This window comes from Silene latifolia, chromosome 6 (genome assembly GCF_048544455.1).
Source record: "Silene latifolia isolate original U9 population chromosome 6, ASM4854445v1, whole genome shotgun sequence".
NCBI classification, from domain to species: domain Eukaryota; kingdom Viridiplantae; phylum Streptophyta; class Magnoliopsida; order Caryophyllales; family Caryophyllaceae; genus Silene; species Silene latifolia.
Window position 1 is genome coordinate 3,861,041 of NC_133531.1, and position 20,794 is coordinate 3,881,834.

General features: G+C 41.8%; 1 protein-coding gene across 1 annotated transcript; it reads right to left on the reverse strand.

Annotated features, from left to right (window-relative positions):
- Positions 1-1,024: 1,024 nt before the first annotated feature.
- On the reverse strand, positions 1,025-3,053 carry LOC141658480 (1-aminocyclopropane-1-carboxylate oxidase homolog 4-like). Its single transcript, XM_074465424.1, has 3 exons — positions 2,459-3,053; positions 1,744-2,065; positions 1,025-1,531 (listed from the first exon to the last, which is right to left on the reverse strand). Exons 1-3 carry the CDS (start codon positions 2,974-2,976, stop codon positions 1,283-1,285), a joined length of 1,089 nt encoding a protein of 362 aa, XP_074321525.1. The 5' UTR covers positions 2,977-3,053; the 3' UTR covers positions 1,025-1,282.
- Between the last annotated feature and the right edge of the window lie 17,741 nt (positions 3,054-20,794).

Here is a 20,794-nt window from a genome sequence, read left to right on the forward strand (position 1 = left end):
TCGGCCAGCGTCACTTTCTTTTCCACATCGGATGTCCATTACACATCCATGTGGAGGGGGGATATGGTACGGCCTAAGCATGACCAAGCCGAGGTAGAAGAAGCCGGGGCAGAAAAATTTTTTACTTGCGCAGAATATACGCTCAACATACATCGGAGCCCATACCACGGCATAGACTACGCTGGGGGCAAATTGATGGGGCATATTCTGCATCCGCTGACCAAGTCAACATACTGAGCAAGGTCAAAGATATCCACAAGCAAGTCAACGACTTAGGCAGCCTCACCGACGCAGCCCGTCGGCCTGTCTCTTGTGCCTCGGCTAGGACAACTAGCCAGCCAGGGGCACATATCCGCGAACTCATATCCAAGACCCCTCGGCGGCGAGTCAACAGTGCCCGCCGGCCTGCCATGGGTCCCTCGGCCGAGGGTAGATCAGTCTTTCCACCTGCTAGCCACTTGGCCACTACGTGAGGAAAGGATCCACATTTTAACCTAAGAATCACTATTCATCTGGTAATATCTTCCTTATCTCTCTACAATACGTACTTAGCCAAGTAATAACAACTTATCTCTCTCGCGTCGGAGTGAGTTCGCTCGGTCCAAAGCCGAGCCCTCAGTTTGTTCATCGTTTCAGGGGACCGAAAGGAGGATCCAATAAAGACGTCATTCTACAAGCACGGGTGGTAACAAATAACTGCTCTGGATTTACACCCGGAACAATTTTACTATATAACAAACCAGTAGGTCTCAAAGTTTTTGTGATAACAAACCGTGAGACCCGAAATGTTAAATTCAACAACGGGCCTGGGCCGCACCCAAACGGAGGAGAAAAAGTCCACAACGTAGGCCCAAGAGGATTCCACTCTAAAACCAATTGGCGATAGAGGGAGTAACCCCTTGTCTTATAAGGTGGTAATTCTTCTCCTCTTTTATCAATGTGGGACAACCTTCACATGTGGAACTTTGGGTTTCTTCACACGAAATAGGACACAAAATGAGATCAATGAACAATTATAGGGCTCTTTCTTATTGACTTTCCAGAACAAAAGCGACATAGAAAATATTTCGAGTTTTAGATTTAGGTAGACAATTTAATTACAGAACAAAGGCCTAGTTCCCTAAATCTAGTTACACATTGCACAAATGAAGTAGCCTATATAATTTAACACACCATTCGTTCGGTCCAATTCACTACATTTGATCAACTATGTGAGGGGGAATTTGAAAAATGTAGTAAATTGGATTGAACGAAGAAGCTAACTCTTTCGAGTTTAAAATTTTTACAAACGGAAGTGACTGGTCATTGCCTTTCCCTCCAATTCCTTGGTTAAGAACCTCATTGCCAAATCTGAGAACTTGAATTGCTTGTATAAGGCCAGTTTTTCATGTGAGACCAATTCCGCTAAGGGTCCATATAAGTTGTCAGCAGTGCCTGGATTGAAGAAGACGGCAATTGAAACTCGTGATTCGTTGGAAGAATTAGCAACTACACGATGTTCTCCGCTCTTGTATCCGTCATTGGATATAATCTGCATATAACAAACATGTTAAGACAAATTTACGAACTTCACATTTTTCGCTAACTTTGTTTGGCTTGTGCTATACCCAAAAATTTTAGTAAAATTTTCGAGATTTTTTCAAATTTATCTTGTGACATTACTCATCTACCCCGCTAAAATTTTTCGCCCCTTAACGACAAATCCTGGCTCCACCCCTGACTATATAACAAATGACTTAGTACCTGAAATAAGTCACCAATGTTAATAACAAGAGCGCCATGAACAGGGTTCAAATCGATCCACTTATCATTGTATTTAACTTGCAGTCCTCCGACTTGATCCTGCAACAAAATTGTCAAAATCCCAGGATCTGTATGTGAAGCGATCCCAACGGTCTTGCTCGGCTCCGGACAATGTGGATAATAGTGCGCGGTCAGGCTAGCTCTTCCCACATAGGACACCTCCTTCAATTTATCTGCAGGCAATCCTAATCCTTCTGACAACAAGCCCATAAGTTTTTCTGCGAGTCGCTTTACTTCCGTCTCCCACTCCATCACCTCCCCCCTGCATGCAAACAACACAATTATTAGACTAGACAAATACCACAATATGGTATTATGTACCATAACAGAATCGAGAGATGATACTCATAATCTAAATTCAACCGTACTATATTATCTTATTTTAAAATAATCAGGCATTCAGAAGCAGAAACCTACTCATAAGTTGAGTTCAACCGTACTATATTAATCTGATTTTAAAATAATCAAGTATTCAGAAGCGAAAACCTACTCATAACCTGGGTTCAACCGTATTATATTATCTTATTTTAAAATAATCAAGCATTCAGGAGCAGAAACCTACTCATAAGTCATAACCTGAGTTCAACCGTACCATATAATTTTATTTTAAAATAATCAAGCATTCAGAAGCGGAAATATAACATTAAAAGCTCACCTGCAAACATCGGGAATGTCATCAGGATTAATCGATACAGGGCCGAGAAGACACTGAAGAGTATCCCGCCAACTAGCCGCTTTCGAGTAAAACAAGTCATAATTAGAAAAATACCCAACTCCTTTCCCAGAAGTATTCCAATTACGATCATAAAACAGCATCTTCTCCTCGGGAGGCAGCTCATGAAATCCCTTCATAGCCTTAACAACTCGATCAAGAAGCGTGACTGGTACACCATGGTTGACAATTTGGAAAAACCCGAATTTAGCTGATGCTTCTCTAATTCCCCGCACCAGGTCTTGGTGCGGGGCACACAGGTCTATAACAGGTATACAGTTTTGTTCACCCCTCGAGTCACCTTGATTAAGGTCAAACAGTGTCTCAGGTGGATGGTGAAACATGCGTGGGACTCGAGTTATTCCTGAATCAACCAATCCTTTAACTCCGAGTTTCGTGTTTTCGAATTCTTGCAGCTCTTTTTTGCGATCATATTCATTAGTAATTTTGTTTGCTGCCATTTCAGAATGTTATGTGTGAGTTTATCAGGTTAAACTTGGAAGTATCTGTACCATTAAATTCATATTGAATGAGATTGAAGGAGTATTTTTTTTTATTATTATTTTTATTTTTTTTGGGTCTTGAGCAGGAGTATCTCTGCCGACAACTTCGAAGTACTAAAGGCAATTTAGCAAGAGTCAGGAATCGAACGTTTGACCATTCGTTTAAGAGATGAGAGCTCTTATCACTCACACGAGCCAATTTTGGTAATGAGACTAAAGGAGTATATGACTTAGACATGTGATTTGTTAATTAGGTTTAATAACGTACGTGATATTGACATTAAAACATTAAAACATAATAAACATAAAGTCAATGGCGCACATGTTCAAACTAGTACAGCCAACATAATAATTGAATAACAACCTAAGAACATCATACTTATTCAGTAGTTTATTGTGATTGTCAAATCATGGTTAGTGTAATTGACAAGTAACGGTATTATAAAGAATTTTGTGTGTCGATCTAAATCCGCTAAGGGTCGTTTGATTCACATAATCACAACGGAAATTCGCAATGTGCTGAAAGCCTGAAAGTCATAAATGTGTCGCACTCTACTTTTTTTTTTTTTTTTTTAAATGAATTACGAAGGTTGTATAATAACGGGGGTGACAGAATTCAAATTCGATATCTATTGTCTACTAAACCTCCTTAAGTACTTAACTATAAGGCTAAAACTCTTAGGTTCAATCGCACTTAGTAAAGTATTAGTTTTATAGCTTTGTTAAGAATGTCAAGTGAATATAGCCATATTATTCCGACCGGGAGCTACGTAGTTAAATTATCAATTTTTACTATGTAGAAGTTTTTGAAGAATTTAACGAAGATAATAAACTACAAGCAAAAGGTTTGCGCTTGATAATTCATTTTTAGCTCGACGGTGGTAAACTCCTTTGTACTCTCCCCATCCCTGTTAATAATTCACACTTACTTTATTTTCCCATTGTATAATTTAGTCAAAATTAGACCCTAATGGAAATAAATGAGATTGCTATCAGTTGGACACACTCTACCGTCAAAACAAAACTGCACCGTAGAACTACAAACATTCCATTTGTCGCAATAACGATAAAATTTCCTACACAGGAGAAGCCAAAATCTATATATGGAAGCAATAACACGAGTCTCATTTATTCAACTGCTAACAACTCATTGTTAATGAGAGCGGATTTTCTATTTTTGTCTCATCTATAAAATATGGGAAGTGCTAGGGCGACACCCTAATAAAAAAAATAAAAAAATTAAAAATTAGTTTTCATTTTTGCGTCAATATTATAGGGATAAAACCGTAATTTACAATCTCTCATATTAAAAAATATTAAAAATTAAAAATTAGTTTTCATTTTAGCCTAATCATACATTTATCTTCATCATATCATAACAAACATTTGTTTAAATTCATCAAATCATTCATACTTCATCTTCATCAAATCATAACAAACACTTGTTTATCCGCGAAAGTGGTAAACGACCCCCTTAACTTTGCTTCAATGTGAGATTAACCCCCTTAACTTTGCTTTGTAGTAAACAAACTCCTTAACTTTGTTCCAGAGTGAAATCAAGCCCCATTTATTTTTCCGGTCAAAATCTCACCGGATTATCAATTTCTTACCGGATTGTCAATTATATTTTTCCATTCGACTGACATTGTTGAAGGTAAAATAAGTGCGATTGCGAAATTTAATGAAATATAAAGAAACATAACTTTATAATGATAAACAATCACATAAAAATCATGATCACAGCATTCAACATTACGTCAAATACAATGGCAATAATAAAATAATAAAATAATAATAATAATTGAAAAGTAGAAAAGAAATAGATACGAACAAAAACTTGTCGTCAAATAAAATCGAACTGAGCGTGCTCCAAAGTCACAAATTGTGACAGACGATGATGTTTAAAATTTAAGAGGAAGATTTCTCTGTATCAATGTTATAAGGTTTTGCTTTCTATTCATATGCCTCGTGTGACAAAGGCTTTGTGAACCTTTGTGAGAAATTGATAATCCGGTGAAATTTTGACCGGAAAAATAGATGGGGCTTGATTTCACTCTGGAACAAAGTTAAGGGGTTTGTTTACTACAAAGCAAGGTTAAGGGGGTTAATCTCACGTTGAAGCAAAGTTAAGGGGGTCGTTTACCACTTTCGCGCTTGTTTATCTTCATCAAATCATACATTCATACGTCTTACCTTTAACAAAAAAAAAAAAGAGAGAGATTCAATTATCACATGAAGATTACCCTTTAATTTGGAATCATTCAAATATAAATATGCTTTTGGTTGAAGATTAAACAAAATTTTGGTGATGTACCAAATTTGCTCCACCAAAAACGCAGTATCTTTCAATATCAATTTTTTTTTAATTTGTTATTATCAATTGTTGTTACAATTAATAATTAATGTTGATTTCCTAGATTACCCCTTTAAAATTAACTACTTTGAAATTCGAAATTCGATGGAGGGAAAGCAAAATATGCAGGTAATTTACAATATTACCCCGGGTGTCGCTCAATTTGAGTAACACCCGGTGTCGCCATCTCATTTTCCATAAAATATAATTAAAATGCTACCCTAAAATAACAAATAAACGCCACATAGACAAAGCTATGTAGGATCCAAAAAGCCACCTAGATTAAAATTTGATGTGACGTGGCATATTTAAATGTGATGTTGCATATTTTTGATGTGAAATGACGAATTAATGTGACATGATTATCAAATTATTATTACATGACATTAATTTAATCATTTATCTATAAATTAAATTAATTCACTTATATCTATAATATTAAAGGATATTATCATTATTCTTAAATTAATTTTGTATATTAAATGTATTGTCTTCCAAAATTTATATAACCCTTACAAATTTACATCAAATTTCATAATTTATAACTAATATTGACATTTTAATTGAAAATTTTGTAATAAAACATGTTAATAAATTTCATAATTTATAATTAAAATTGAAATTGAAATTTTTGTAATAAAACATGTTAAAGAATTAATTTGATAGGTTTATCGCGTACCTATGCAAAGATAAATTCCCTAGACAAAAATTAATGTAGTAATAGGGGTTGAACACAAGGAAACGGGAATTACGTCGTGAATTGCTATGAGTGGATTTTTATCAAGGTCGATTACGATTTGGGTTTGGTTTGTTTGGTTTGATGAAAATTGCAATGTAAATAATATGATAAAAGATAGTCTAAAGGGTTCGGGTCACTCATGCAAAGGTAAACATATGAACATGTTAAACTCGATACTAATAATTTTGTCAATTGTTTAGGCTTAAAGATACCCACCTTACGGCATTAGTATCAACCATAGACCGGGTCCTAGAAAAACTCTCGTCCATGACTAGGTCGTCCTACCACACATGTTTAGTCTAATTCAATTTCGTGCCTCTCGACTTTTTAAACGAATAAACAAGTTTAATCTACGACTACGGCCGATAATCAAAGATTAAGCGTAACAAAGCAAACATGTGATGGAAATAATTGATCAATATTATTATGAACTTTATTTAATCATATTATATGTTTGATTTTGCATGGCTCCCCTAGCCTTTAGACTAAGAAATTTAGCTACTCATACTAAAATATAAAATGCAAACTAATTTATAAGAAATATTGAACATGGTTATATGAATTATACTCCCTCCTATTTCCTTATATCTTCCCCTTTCTTTTGGGCACAAAAATTAAGAAAGGGGAAGAAAGAATGAATAAAGTAAAATAAAGTATTGTAAGTTGTGAAATTTATAGGTGAGAGAAAATAATAAAGAATGAATGATGAATAAAGAATAGATAAAGTAATGAGAGTTGTTGATTTTTTAGGAGAGAGAAATTAATAAAAAATGAATGAAACTTACCAAAAAAGGAAAGAGGGAAGATAATCAAACTTGTATGAAAAAGGAAAGAGGGAAGATAATAGGAAATTGGAGGGAGTATTAATTAGGTGATATGACATACGAAAAGAACGAAGCTAAAGTAAATATGAAATACTTGACTATAATAATTATGTGATAACTAAAGCAATGATGTAAATTGTAAACTTGTAATAAGAAATACCTTATAAAGGAGGACTTGTATGGAAGAACAAACAACTAATAACCAAAAGATTGAATAACAAATGCTTGAGAATCTCTTGAAATACAAAATGTTGAAAGATTAACTAAGGAATGCTTAAACAACTTAAACTTGAAATGAAAACTAATGAGAGAAAACTTATAATGCTTGAGGCTTATTGTAGTAAACTTGGACGTAAAATGGGATGCCGGCCTAAAACCTAGGAATACCTCTCCTATTTATAGGAGAGGAGAAGGAAACGTAAGAAACCAAAGGGCATGCAACCCCGATCGGGGCCACCCCACCCCGATCGGGGCCGTGTGTTCTTCGGTATTTTGCCTTAATTTCTCTCTTAATTCCTTGGAGAATCCTATGTGGGTGATTAAATGTGCGATTAATCACCCGGTTAATGCTTGCATTTGACATCTTAAGATCTTTTGGAATCCCATGCTTTCCCCTTGACTTTTGACTTGCAATTTGGGCTTGACTTGGATGTTTGATCTCATTTGTATTTTGCTAATTGATCCAACAAATTCTCATGCAAAAATCCACTTAGTTTCTATTCACTTTATTTATTTAAAATATGCCCATTTGTCATGAGTTTCTAAGTTGTGGATTGTATTTTATGGTTTAGTTTATTTATTTGATTATATTGAGTATTATTGTCGAGTATTATTGTTGAGTATTGTTGTTGTTGTTGTTGTGTCCAATAAAGTATATTTTAATTTGTTATGTTGTGGTTTTATGAATCGTTTTCTTTATATTTGAATTCATGTTTTTCAATTGGTTTAATTTAAGTGACTTACACATGACAATGTTTTGATTCGTTTGTCAAGTTTTTGCCAAGTTGATATTTTATCTTTTGGTCAATGTATTTTTTATATAACTTTAAAGCACCATGAAACGTATGTGAATGCAGATAAGGTAAACCATCAGGTGGGTAATCTGAAGAGGGAAGAAATACAAAAAGCACGAAACTGAGGTAAAATTAAAGGTAAAAAATCGTATGATAGAAACTGATAAGTGATGGATGATTGTTCATCTCAAAATAGAAGTCTTATAATATTTCTTTTAATTTGTTTTTAAACGTATATTGTGGTGTAATTTTACTATTATACTCTCCCGATCAACCTATTTGAATTTGTATTTTTGTATTCACGAGTATAATCATCTCTAACATATATTTTTCTTTTTCATTTTATATAAACTATTATCAAGCCATGTAATAAAAGGAAGCGGAAATGAACCTTCAGGTAAATATTAAATAGTACGATTTCTAAATTCTACTTCGTATGTTTTTAAGTTTATGTTTTTTTTTTATCAAAACAGGAATAATACATAAAACTTACTCTCATAATTTCCTAAAAAAATAATAAAAAAAAAAACCTACTCTCATAATTAATGGTAAATAAATAAGTACAAATAATTGAATGAAAAATCTTTAAATTTCACAATTTTCTTTTTGAACCATCCTCTTCTAATTTAAGTTTTCTCCAACTCCCACTTTTTGATTATTTTTCTATAAAAATTACTTTACTTTTTTAAGTGGTTTATGCTTTTTTAACTACTAGGTTTGGTGCCCGGCTTCGCCCGGGCTACCTCTGTTTACCGTTAAATTTTATTTTCAATGAAATAAACTATGTTGGAGTTGTCTAACTCACACGTTTACTATTTGTAATATATTTTTCTACGGCATATCTTGTAATTATGATGAAATGTAAAATTTATTTTCAAATTATGAGACACGTTCACTATCCCGTTATTAATATTATTACTTTCACGACATTCTTTCTTAATATCATTACGTTCACTACTCCCGTGGTTACTATTGTTTCTTTTACTAATTCCTCTATTTTTTTCTATTAAATTCATTATTCCCGTTAATTTTATCCGGCCTATATTTAAATAAATAAAATATTTTCTTGAGTCGATTGGTTATTTAATTGTTCATACTTTTTCTCATTGTTACCAGTGTTACTTTCATTACATTCGTAGTTACTTTCACTACTCCCACTATCATTATTATAAATGTCACTACTCCCACATTAATACCGTTAATTTTAGGGATGTACTTTTTCACATACGAACTTTACTCTTTCACATACGTTTTTTACGATTTTATCCTTGTCGTTTTTTATCATCTCACTCACTCAAAACTAAATACCACTGCCTCCCTCCCAACTTACCGGAAGACACCGGTCTACCCCACCCTTCTATTCTCCCTACTCCGACATCCTCTGTCCCGGCCACCCTTGCTCCGACCACCACGTTCATGTGGTTAAACAAATTTTCATGAATACTTTTCTGTGTGGGTGTAAGACCCGTTTATTAAGGCGAATGGTATAAACCGTTAACCATATTTAACGCATGTGTCTTCAATGGAATAATCTTTGGCATGTATGGTCTAGCATTTACAGGATACCTAGCGGTAAGTATGGCATATACGGGATCTTTGGTGCATAAGCATCCTGCATGAATGTTTGGTATTGGGCGGATGGTATGTTCGTAGTGACACATTAAGTTCCCAATAACAATTAATCCGTATCTTATAAACCCTAATAATTTCAATAATTATGATCAACTAACAAATCAATCTTAATAATTGATAAAAGAAAATTGAAAAATAACTAAATTACTTAATTGATTAGCGAATTAAGATCCATTATTGAAATCCTTTGAGTTTGAGCAATTATATTAGGTTTTCGAAAGATAGAATAATTTGATTATGTTTGATGGTAGAAGGGTATTAGAAGGAAAGTTAATGACAAAATGTATGTGAAAGAGTAAAATCCGTATGTGAAAAAGTAATTCCTTAATTTTATTACCGTTAATTTTATTAATCTCGTTGCTGCTACTATTACTTTTACTACATTTAATTTAATGTATAATTCTATGATGATACTAATTAATTCCATAAGTGGGGCATGTTAATTTTAAGGAAAATCACTATATTCTTGTATTTTCTAAATTTAATTACTTTAATTTAATGTAATTTCCATAAATATTCTTCATCAAGGCATCTTTATATTATATTTTTAACCAAAACTATATAATATTTACATTGAGGTCCCTTTATCAGGTCCATCACACGGTGCTATCGATTTAAAACTATATAGTATAATTAATTTGTATAGATTTCTTTAATTACATTGAAATTCCTTGGTTTCTGGAATTAATATATAGTATTGATTGATTATAAGATGATCGTTGATCTCAAAATGGAGATCTTATAATATTTCTTTAAATTTGTTATTAAGCGTATATTATTTTGTAATTTTACTATTATACTTTCCCGATCAACCTATTGAATTTGTATTTTTGTATTCATGAGTATAATCATCTCTAACATATATTTTTCTTTTTCATTTCATATGAACTATTATCAAGGCATGTACTAAAAGAAAGTGTACTAAAAGGAAGCGAATATGCACCTTCATAAATATATTAAATAGTATGATTTCTAAATTCTAATCCGTATATTTTTATGTTTATGTGTTTTTTTTCAAAACCGGAATAGATTCTTTTATAATCTTTAATTAATACTATTTTTATTTTTATATAGGATCGTGGATATAAGTATAACAAGAGATGAATCAAATTCTTGAAATAGTAATAAGGAACTTAAAAAATTTTATGAACCTTTTGGAATTCGGATTTAGGGAATATAGTTTTTTAGATTATTGAGCTATTGAAATGAAAATTTAATTCGTAATACATGGAGTAGATACCGACCTTACCGTTGAATCGTATCTTATATTTTTCTATCGATATAATAAATATTTTTCAAATGTAAATAATATTTGAAGTCTTATAATATTTGAAGCATGCACGTGGTGATAAGACTTCAAATATATTTCTATGGGAGGGTTGATGGAGAGGTCCGGAAATAATTTGGAGATGACTATACTAAGGTATTGAGTTTACAACCTTATAAGGCGTTATTGAAGATTTTTCCATACGGAATTTATTATATACTGATGATTTCAACTTTTAATATTTAAAAAACTCACTTTATTATATTGCGGAATAAAACACACGTATATATAATGAGTCGTCTTTGTCATTGCTCCGTTGTCAAGTTTCTCAAAATTAGTAGCTACCACATTATCACTTGCAGGATTCGATTTACAAAAATAAACCAAAGTTATTAAAGAAATAAGATATTAACTAACTAATTTCTATTTATTTCAAGACTGTATATTTTTAAAAGGATCAACAACTAATTGCTCGAACAAATATTAATGTTCCGGGTGTAATTCCAGAGCAGTTATAAGTTACCACCCGTGCTTGTAGAATGACGTCTTTGGTTGAATCCTCCTTGCGGTCTCCTGAAACGATGAACAAACTGAGGGCTCGGCTTTGGGCCGAGCGAACTCACTCCGACGCTCAAGTCAGTAACTTAGAGAGGTAAGTTGTTGTTACTTGGCAAAGTACGTATTGTAGAGAGATAAGGAAGATATTACCAGGTGAATAGTGATTCTTAGGTTAAATTGTGGATCCCCTACTCAATGAGAGTAGAGGAGTATTTATAGACTTTCACCTTTTGTCACGTAGTGGCCAAGTGGCCAAGTGGCTAGCAGGTGGAAAGACTGATCTACCCCTCGGCCGAGGGACCCATGGCAGGCCGGCGGGCCCTGTTGACTCACCGCCGAGGGGTCTTGGATATGAGTTCGCGGATATGTGCCCCGGCGGCTAGTTGCCCGGCCGGGACCCATCTGTCGGCCGAGCCAGGCCTCGTCGGTTAATTTGTCTAAGCCGTTGACTTCTTTGTGGATATCTTTGACCTTGCTCAATATCTTTGATTGGTCGTCGGGTGCGAATATGCCCCATCAATTTGCCCCCAGCGTAGTCATGCCGTGGTATGGGCTCCGATGTATCCGAGCGTATATTCTGCGCAAGACAAAATTTTCGCCCGGCTTCTTCTACCTCGGCGTGGCTCGCTTAGGCCGTACTATATCCCCCTCCACATGGTTGTGTAATGGACATCCGATGTGGAAAAGGCAATGATATTTGGCCGAGACCGGGGTGGAGAGTTAGGTTGTTTCGATTGCCCTTGGCCGGTACTTTACGGCTTGGTTGATCATGTGGCGGCGGAGAAACGGGTACTTAGGAATTTGTTGAGGAAGATGAACAGCGAGAGAGATATGAAGGGCGTGTTGAAGACGCAGTTCTTGTTGCATTGATTGTCATTCAATGTTGCAACGATTGACATTCCGTGGTTGCATGTTCGACACGTGTCTGTTTGTTGATTGGTCGACGTTTCATGGGTGTGCCCTGATTGGTCCCTCTTCATGGGCTTTCCTCTATAAATAGGGTACTTAGTCCCTGAAATTGGCCACCAATTTCATTTTCTCAAAAATTTTCTTCTTTCTAGCCCTTGTGACGAAACCTCTCTCCACTTTGGAATCATTACTCCGGCGTGGCATTTTCTTCAAGGTAAACAAATAAATTTTCTCTTTTTAACTCAAGTTTTGTTGTAACATGTATTCTGCTGGTCTTTGGACCTAGTAAGCTCTGCGCCGGGGTTCCGTCGCGTTTTGATGAGGAGGAGATACTAAATGCCATCCCGATAAGGTTTGGGGGCCCTAGGTCTCCGTCTCCTGAAGTGGATCCAAAAGCTCCGGAGGGTTGGGAGGATGATGATGTTGATGATGATTGTGAGGAAGGGATTCCTTACGGTGAAGAGAGGCCGCATATCCTGGATCACGGCGAGGCTTGCATGATTGGTCTGACCGTGCTGGACCAATAAATTTGCCGTTGTTCGGTGGAACTGTTCGAGGGTCATTTCTACTTCGGTGAGGGGTACAAAATTGTTATCCCTGGGAAGGGTCGGGCGGTCTGTTGCCCTCCTCCGGGTCATATCGGCGTATATATCGGGCATCGGAGTATGGCCTCCGGTTTCCTTTGAATAAATACGTCACGGCCATCATCAAAGCTATGAACGTCGTCGTGGCTCAACTGCATCCGTTGGCCATTAGGACGATAGTTGGCTTCGTGTGGCTGTCTTTTCAAGGGGAGGTACCTACGGTTAATTTATTCCGCCTGCTTCATCATCTTCGGTCATCGACCCCCGGTAAGGTGGGGTGGTACAGCGTGCGAGATGGAGCGGGCGTCCTCTCTGTTGATAAGTTTTCTTCTGCAAGGACCTGGAAGGGGCGGTGGGTGTATGTCGAAGTGCGGATGACTATCCTGCCCGGTCCTTCAAAGACCAAGTCAACTTACGGTGCGAGAGTAAAAGGGAGCGTGAAAAATGGGTCTCCCCGAGTAAGCACAAGATGGATGCCAGCAGGGTTCCTCTTGGTGCCGACGAGGAGCGGGCGTCTGTTGTTTGATCTTTGAGAAGGGATGGGTGCCCCGACCCAGATTATTCTTGAGGATGAGCGCTTTGCGCGTCGGCCTCATACCGCCCTCAACCAGGGTGAGTAGGGTCGGTGTGAGGCCCATCTTTGCCTATTACGCTCCTGTTTTTAGAGCTTTGTTTTACTTCTTTTATGTAACTCTTGTCTGGTTTCTTGCAGACCGGTTTGGCAGGATCGTCGGAGGAGACCTTGAAGAGGTTAGGGCTTGATAAGGACGGGAACGTCGTTGAGCGGCACCCTCGGCGACGCGCGTGATCGTAGATTGGCTCCCAACGAACTTATGGACAAGCGGTGAAGGCTCGGATCGGCGGCGGCTCAACCACGGGTTCTCGGGGGCGTGCAAGAGAACATCAAAGGCAAGATCAGGTCGGCGACGTTGTCGATCCCAACTCCCTCTTCAACCCCAACGGTCTAGAAGGAGCATGTGGAGGTCATCGATGTCTCCGAGGAGATGGTGACCGTTGCGAAGGGCCCTCCTCCTCCAAAGAAGAGAAAAGAGTCAATGGAAGCCTGCCGCCGCTAGGGAAAAGAGTGATTCACCCGTTCCCCAACTAAGAGGGTCCAGACTGGTACGGACCTAACTCGTGGTTCGAGACTTAGCTGGTTCATTATGCATTCCCGATGTGAGACTCTACGATGTGTCAATGAATGTTGACATGGATGCGCTGTGTAAATTTTTTGTAGATCCGCCGTCGGCAGCCGCCGTTCTTACTGATCGGCAATTAGACAAGCAGCCTGAGAAGGCGGGTGATAGAAATGTCACCGTCGTTCCCACACCTCAGAAGGTTTCCCCCACCGAGCTCGTGGCAGAGGGGAGGATGAGGCGATTGAGGGCTTGAGGAAGCCGAGGATCGCGAGAGACGGACTTACGGGTCGCCCATTAAGGATGATATCTCTGACGCTGCGATGGTAAGCGCGACAACGAGGCATAGGGAGGCGGGCGGTCGTCACCAGGCTCACCCGGCGTCTCGGACAGCTTGAGCTGTTCGGGGGCCAACTATTAAGCCTTTCCTCCCTGCCGTCTTTTGGCGCTTAAATGATGTGTCTGTAACCTTTTGCCTTTCTTTCCCTTGTATTTTGTACAACTTTGGTAGGTTGTGTTTTGGGCTTATCCTTATGGGGACGGCCGTCGTCTGCATTTCTTGTAATCTGTTGAACATTTTTAATAAGAGCTCGTTTCTTTTGCCTCCGGCTTGGCCGAGGTTTTTACCCCATTTTTCTGAGTTGTTTTCTTGCGCTAGTAGTTGAGCATCTTAACTGTAAACGTTTTCACTTTGCCTCTGGCTTGGCCGAGGTCTTTTCTCGTCTTCTTCTGAGTTGTCTTCTTACGTTATTAATTGAGCGCCTCTTTTGTTTTCGCCTCGGCCTGGCCGAGGCAGTCTAGAGTGCGTATCTCAACTGTGTTTAACGTTCCCAAGATACGTTGACCGCTTTTGCGAGTATCAGTTGTGCTGGTAATGACTGTCGTGGCGTCTACCTCTTGGAGTGACTGCTGCGACGTCTACCTCTTGGGGTGACTGCCGTAGCGTCTACTACTTGGGGTGACTGCGACGGTACCTGCTTCTTGATGATGACTGCCGTGGCGTCTACCACTTGAAGTGACTGCTGCGACGTCTACCTCTTGGGGTGACTGCCGTAGCGTCTACTACTTGGGGTGACTGCGACGGTACACCTTCTTGATGATGATCGCCGTGGCGTCTACCACTTGGAGTGATTTCGCTGCGACGTCTACCTCTTAGGTGGTATTGTCGTAGCGTCTACTACTTGGGGTGACTGCGACGGTACCTGCTTCTTGATGACTGCCGTGGCGTCCACCACTTGGAGTGACTGCTGCGACGTCTACCTCTTGGGGTGACTGTCGTAGCGTCTACTACTTGGGGTGACTGCGACGGTACCTGCTTCTTGATGATGACTGCCGCTCTTGTCGGTGTGACAGTGTGAGCTGGTGTCTGTTTCTGGATGATGGCTGCCGCTCTTGTCGGCGTGACAGTGTGAGCCGGTGCCTGTTTCTGATAGTGACTATGGGGGGAAATGAACACTTTCATGGAAAACTTGGATGATTCTTCATTAGATATAAACATGCGTTGGGGTGCCCACAGCTGTCTTGGGCACCTCCGCCGCTATACAATTTTTTTCCCGAGATTTGTCAGTGCCCTAATGGCTCATCAAAGGTGCACCCTCCATGTCTGTTAGTCGGTGTGTCGGTGAGGGATCGTCGGACCTGGGAATGTACTGTATCTGGAAGGACTCCAATTCGGCGGTGTTGGCTTTTACCCTTTCCAGGTATCTTACTATCCCGTCGTCTCGAGCCTCACATTCTCCTCTGATTTGGCTAGCCACCAACAGTGAGCATGTCTTCACCACGACGTGCTCCGCCCCGGCAGCCCTAGCTAACTCGACTCCATTTATCACCGCCTCGTATTCGGATTCGTTGTTTGAGGTCGAGTGGGTAAGTTTCAAGGCGTGCTCAAACACGTCCCCGCTTGGGCTGGTGATAAGAATGGTAGCCTACGAGTACATTCGCCGTGGGGGACCCGTCAGTGGTTATTTACCATACGCCGGGACGCGGCTCCTCTTGGCTGGTCGGGGTTCCTTCCACCATGCCGACGTCGGTATTCATCGGGTCACCCTCCTGCTGCAAGGATGGGCTCTTCCCCTTCCCTGACCTCTTTGCCACTTTGAGAGACTGCATGTTGCACCCTCTGGCGGATATCTGGGTGTTGACCACCTCGTCCTTCTCGTCTTTGGAGACGAGCTTATGCGCTTCCCCCCGATCCGAGACATACATCAGTGTCAGGGCCCGGATTGACATTACTGCATCAGCCTCGCTCAGAGTGACGCGGCCTATGAGGACGTTGTAGGCGGATGAGCCGTCAATGACTACGAACTCAGATAGGACATTCTTCGCCGCATTCCCCTCGCCGAACATCACTGGCAGTCTAATCGACCCCAGGGGTACCGGGCGGCCCGGAAAAGGCGTACAACGGATTGGTGCGGGGCTCAAGTCTTTAACCTTCGGGCCGAGGTTGAGAAAGCACTCCCTGAACATGATGTTCGTGTAGGCGCCTGTGTCAATCAGGCACCTCTTGACCAGGTGGTTGGATATGTCCAAGTGGACTACAAGTGGGTCGCTGTGAAGGGCGATGACTCCCTCGTAGTCCTTCTTCCTAATTGTCATGTCGGGGATGTTGGAAGCGGGGACCGCTGTTTTGGGCACAAAGTTGATGGCCTGATACAGCTCGTTCATGTGCCGTTTGTGCCCATGAGCGGACCCACCATTCTCGTTGCCCCCGATGACAACATGGATCACTCCTATCCGTTCAAAGACGGATTTCCTATTTGAACCGCCGGCCTCGGTCTTTTGGCCTTTGGCGACATACTTGCCGAGGCTCCCCTTCCGGATTAGCTCTTCAATGGCATTCTTCGATTTGCGGCGGTTGTCGATAAGGTGACCGGTGTGGTCGTGGTATTCACGATCTTGGCTCGTGTCACCGTCTCCTTTCGGCTTGGGGGCCTATCCCATTTCGGCCTTCGCCCTTGCTCGGGGCGAAGACCTCGGCGGCAGATACAACCGGGGGTGTGATCACATGCCGCCTTTGGTGGTACGTTCCGAACTCCCCGGCGCCCGCCGAGCTCGCTTTCTCGGCGGATCTATCGGACCGTGACCTATTATTGTCTCGACGTCTTTCATCCGGGTTGTCCTCCCGGTGGCTCTTCTTCTCGAGTGCCCGGCCTCGCTGTGGCCCACCCAGTCTTGTGATAGTCCTCTACCTTGATGGCTTGGTCGGCCATCTTCCTGGCGCGTCTAAGCCCGGGCCTCCGGACTTGATGAGCTCGTTTTCAAGTCTCCCCTTGGGAGGCCTTTCATCGGCGTGCAAGGCCGCCGGCTCGGGATTAATCTCTCGAATCTCTTTGAACCTTGGCATCGAACCTCTTCACATAGCTTCGTAGAGACTCGCCCCCTCTGCTGATGGTTAGGAGGTCCGATGTCTCCACGGCCCTCCTCTTATTGCAAGAGTATTGGGCTAAGAAGGCGTCCCTTAGGTCGGCGTAAAGATACCGAGCCGTCGGGCGACCCTTTGTACCAACTCGAGCCATCCCATCCAAGGTCGTTGGGAAGACTCGGCACCAGACTTCATCGGGTTGTTCCCACACCGACATGTACGACTCAAAGGCCTCGGCATGGTCGGTGGGGTCGCTATCCCCTTTGTACGTGAACGCCGGCAATTTTAGTTTGGTTGGCACGGCGGTGTCAAGGACATAGGCACCGAGGGGGTTGTCGACCACGTGTCGAATGATACGCGGCGATCGGCTCCTCGCATTCCTAGTCCGGCTCCTCTCCCGTCTTGGGTGGGGCTTCTCCTCCGACTATGGTAAGTCGGGCTTCTTCTCCGACTCTGACGAGTCGGACTTCTTTCACTCCTCCGAGGCGGCCTCGCGGTGTCGCGGCGACGGCTGTCCTCCGCGGGTGCGGGAAGGACTTAGGTTTACCACGGCACTCACGGGCTCCTCCGGCGTCTTGACGGGGCCGGCTTCTTCCAGTGCTCCATTCAAGTCTCTTGGAGTCACATTCTGGGCCCTGGTCTCTTGGACGGGTTCCGCCGCTCTTGTCGGTGTGACGGTGTGAGCGGCGTACTAGCAATTATGTCCGGGAGTAGCTTCGGCTTTCTTTGCATCAACCACATGTCCCATGATGGTGATCTGGTCGGCGGGCAGCGGCGTATCTGGTATTATTGGCATCCCGTACTCCGGTTGAATTACCCGACCGGTGGAGGGTTGCGCAACTCGAAGCGTGGACGGTATTATCTTGGCGAGAGTCGGTTTCGTCAGTCACGAACACCTCTTGTTGTTTCGACATCTTCCTAGCTTTTTGGGTGGGTTTTTGTTTTGTTTTTTTTTTTTTGTTTGGGAATGAATGTGACTAGCTTCTAGTATCTTTCCCCACAGACGGCGCCAATTGTTCCGGGTGTAATTCCAGAGCAGTTATAAGTTACCACCCGTGCTTGTAGAATGACGTCTTTGGTTGAATCCTCCTTGCGGTCTCTTGAAACGATGAACAAGCGAGGGCTCGGCTTTGGGCGAGCGAACTCACTCCGACGCTCAAGTCAGTAACTTAGAGAGGTAAGTTGTTGTTACTTGGCAAAGTACGTATTGTAGAGAGATAAGGAAGATATTACCAGGTGAATAGTGATTCTTAGGTTAAATTGTGGATCCCTTACTCAATGAGAGTAGAGGAGTATTTATAGACTTTCACCTTTTGTCACGTAGTGGCCAAGTGGCCAAGTGGCTAGCAGGTGGAAAGACTGATCTACCCCTCGGCCGAGGGACCCATGGCAGGCCGGCGGGCCGTGTTGACTCACCGCCGAGGGGTCTTGGATATGAGTTCGCGGATATGTGCCCCGGCTGGCTAGTTGCCCCGGCCGGGACCCATCTGTCAGGCCGACAGGCCTCGTCGGTTAGGCTGTCTAAGCCGTTGACTTGCTGTGGATATCTTTGACCTTGCTCAATATGCTGACTGGTCAGCGGGTGCAGAATATGCCCCATCAATTAATAATACGATAAAAATATCAAAACTAAAACAGATAAACCCGTGAATTTCACGGGTTACAAACCTAGTTTTGTAATTGTTCCGGATGTAATTCCAGAGCAGTTATTTGTTACCACCCGTGCTTATAGAATGACGTCTTTGATTGAATCCTCCTTTCGGTCTCCTGAAACAATGAACAAACTGAGGGCTCGGCTTTGGACCGAGCGAACTCACTCCGACGCTCAAGTCAGTAAAGTTAAGAGGATTAAGTTATGTGTTACTTGGCGAAATATATATTGTAGAGAGATAAGGAAGATATTACCAGATGAATAGTGATTCTTAGGTTAAATTGTGGATCCTTTACTCAATGAGAGTTGAGGAGTATTTATAGACTTTCACCTTTTGTCACGTAGTAGCCAAGTGGCTAGCAGGTGGAAAGACTGATCTGCCCTCGGCCGAGGGACCCATGGAAGGCCGGCGGGCCCTGTTGACTCGCCGCCGAGGGGTCTTGGATACGAGTTCGCGGATATGTGCCCCGGCTGGCTAGTTGCCGTGGCCGAGACCCAAGTGACAGGCCGACAGGCTGCGTCAAGTAGGCTGTCCAAGGTGTTGACTTGCTGTGGATATCTTTGACCTTGCTCAATATGTTAACTCGGTCAGCGGGTGCAGAATATGCCCCATCAATTTGCCCCCAGCGTAGTCTATGCCGTGGTATGGGCTCCGATGTATGTTGAGCGTATATTCTGCGCAAGTAAAAATTTTTCTTTCTCGGCCTCTTCTACCTCGGCTTGGCTCTGCTTAGGCCGTACCATATCCCCCCTCCACATGGATGTGTAAAGGGCATCCGATGTGGAAAAGAGAGTGACGTTGGCCGAGACCAGGGTTGAGAGTGCCGGTTGTTTTTGATTACCCCCTGCCGGTGCTACCTAGCTTGGTTGATCATGTGGCCGGCGGAGGGCAGATACTTAGGAATTTGTTGAGGAAGATGAATAGGCAGAGAGACATGAAGGGGCGTGTTGAAGACGCTTGGTCACTGTTGCATTGATTGACGTTCAACTGTTGCAACGATTGACATTCCGCGGTTGCATGTCTGACACGTGTCTGTTCGCTGACGTTTCATGGGCTGTGCCCTGATTGGTCCTTCTTCATGGGCTTTCCCCTATAAATAGGGCAGTTAATCCCTGAAATTGGCCACCAATTTCATTTTGTCAAAAATTCTCTTCTTTCTAGCCTTCTTTGACGAAACTTCTCTCTAGCTTTCAGAATCGTTACTCCGGCGTAGCACTTTTCTTCAAGGTAAACAAACAAATTTTTAACTTTTTCATTGTTAAGTTTTCGTTGTGAATCATGTCTTTTGCTGATGCCGGTCCTATTAACCGTGCGCCGGGGGGTTCCCCGTCGCGTCTTGATGAGGAGGAGATACTAGACGCCATCCCGATAAGGTCTGGGGGCCCTAGGTCTCCTTCTCCCGAAGTTGATCCGAAAGCTTTGGAAGGTTGGGAGGATGATGATGATGTTGATGATGACGATGATGATGCTGAAAGGGCTCGTCCTAATGAGGGGAGGCAGTACATCATGGATCACGGCGACGCCTGTAAGGTCTGCCCTGACCGAGCTTGGACCCATAAGTTCGCCAGTTGTTCCGGCGAAATACTTTTCGAGGGCCATTTCTATTTCGGCGGGGGTACAAAATTGTTATCCCTGAGGAGGGTCAGGCCGTCTGTTGCCCTCCCCCGGGTTGCACCGGCGTATACATCCGGCACCTGGAGTACGGGCTCCGGTTTCCACTGAATGAATACGTTATGGCCATCATTAGA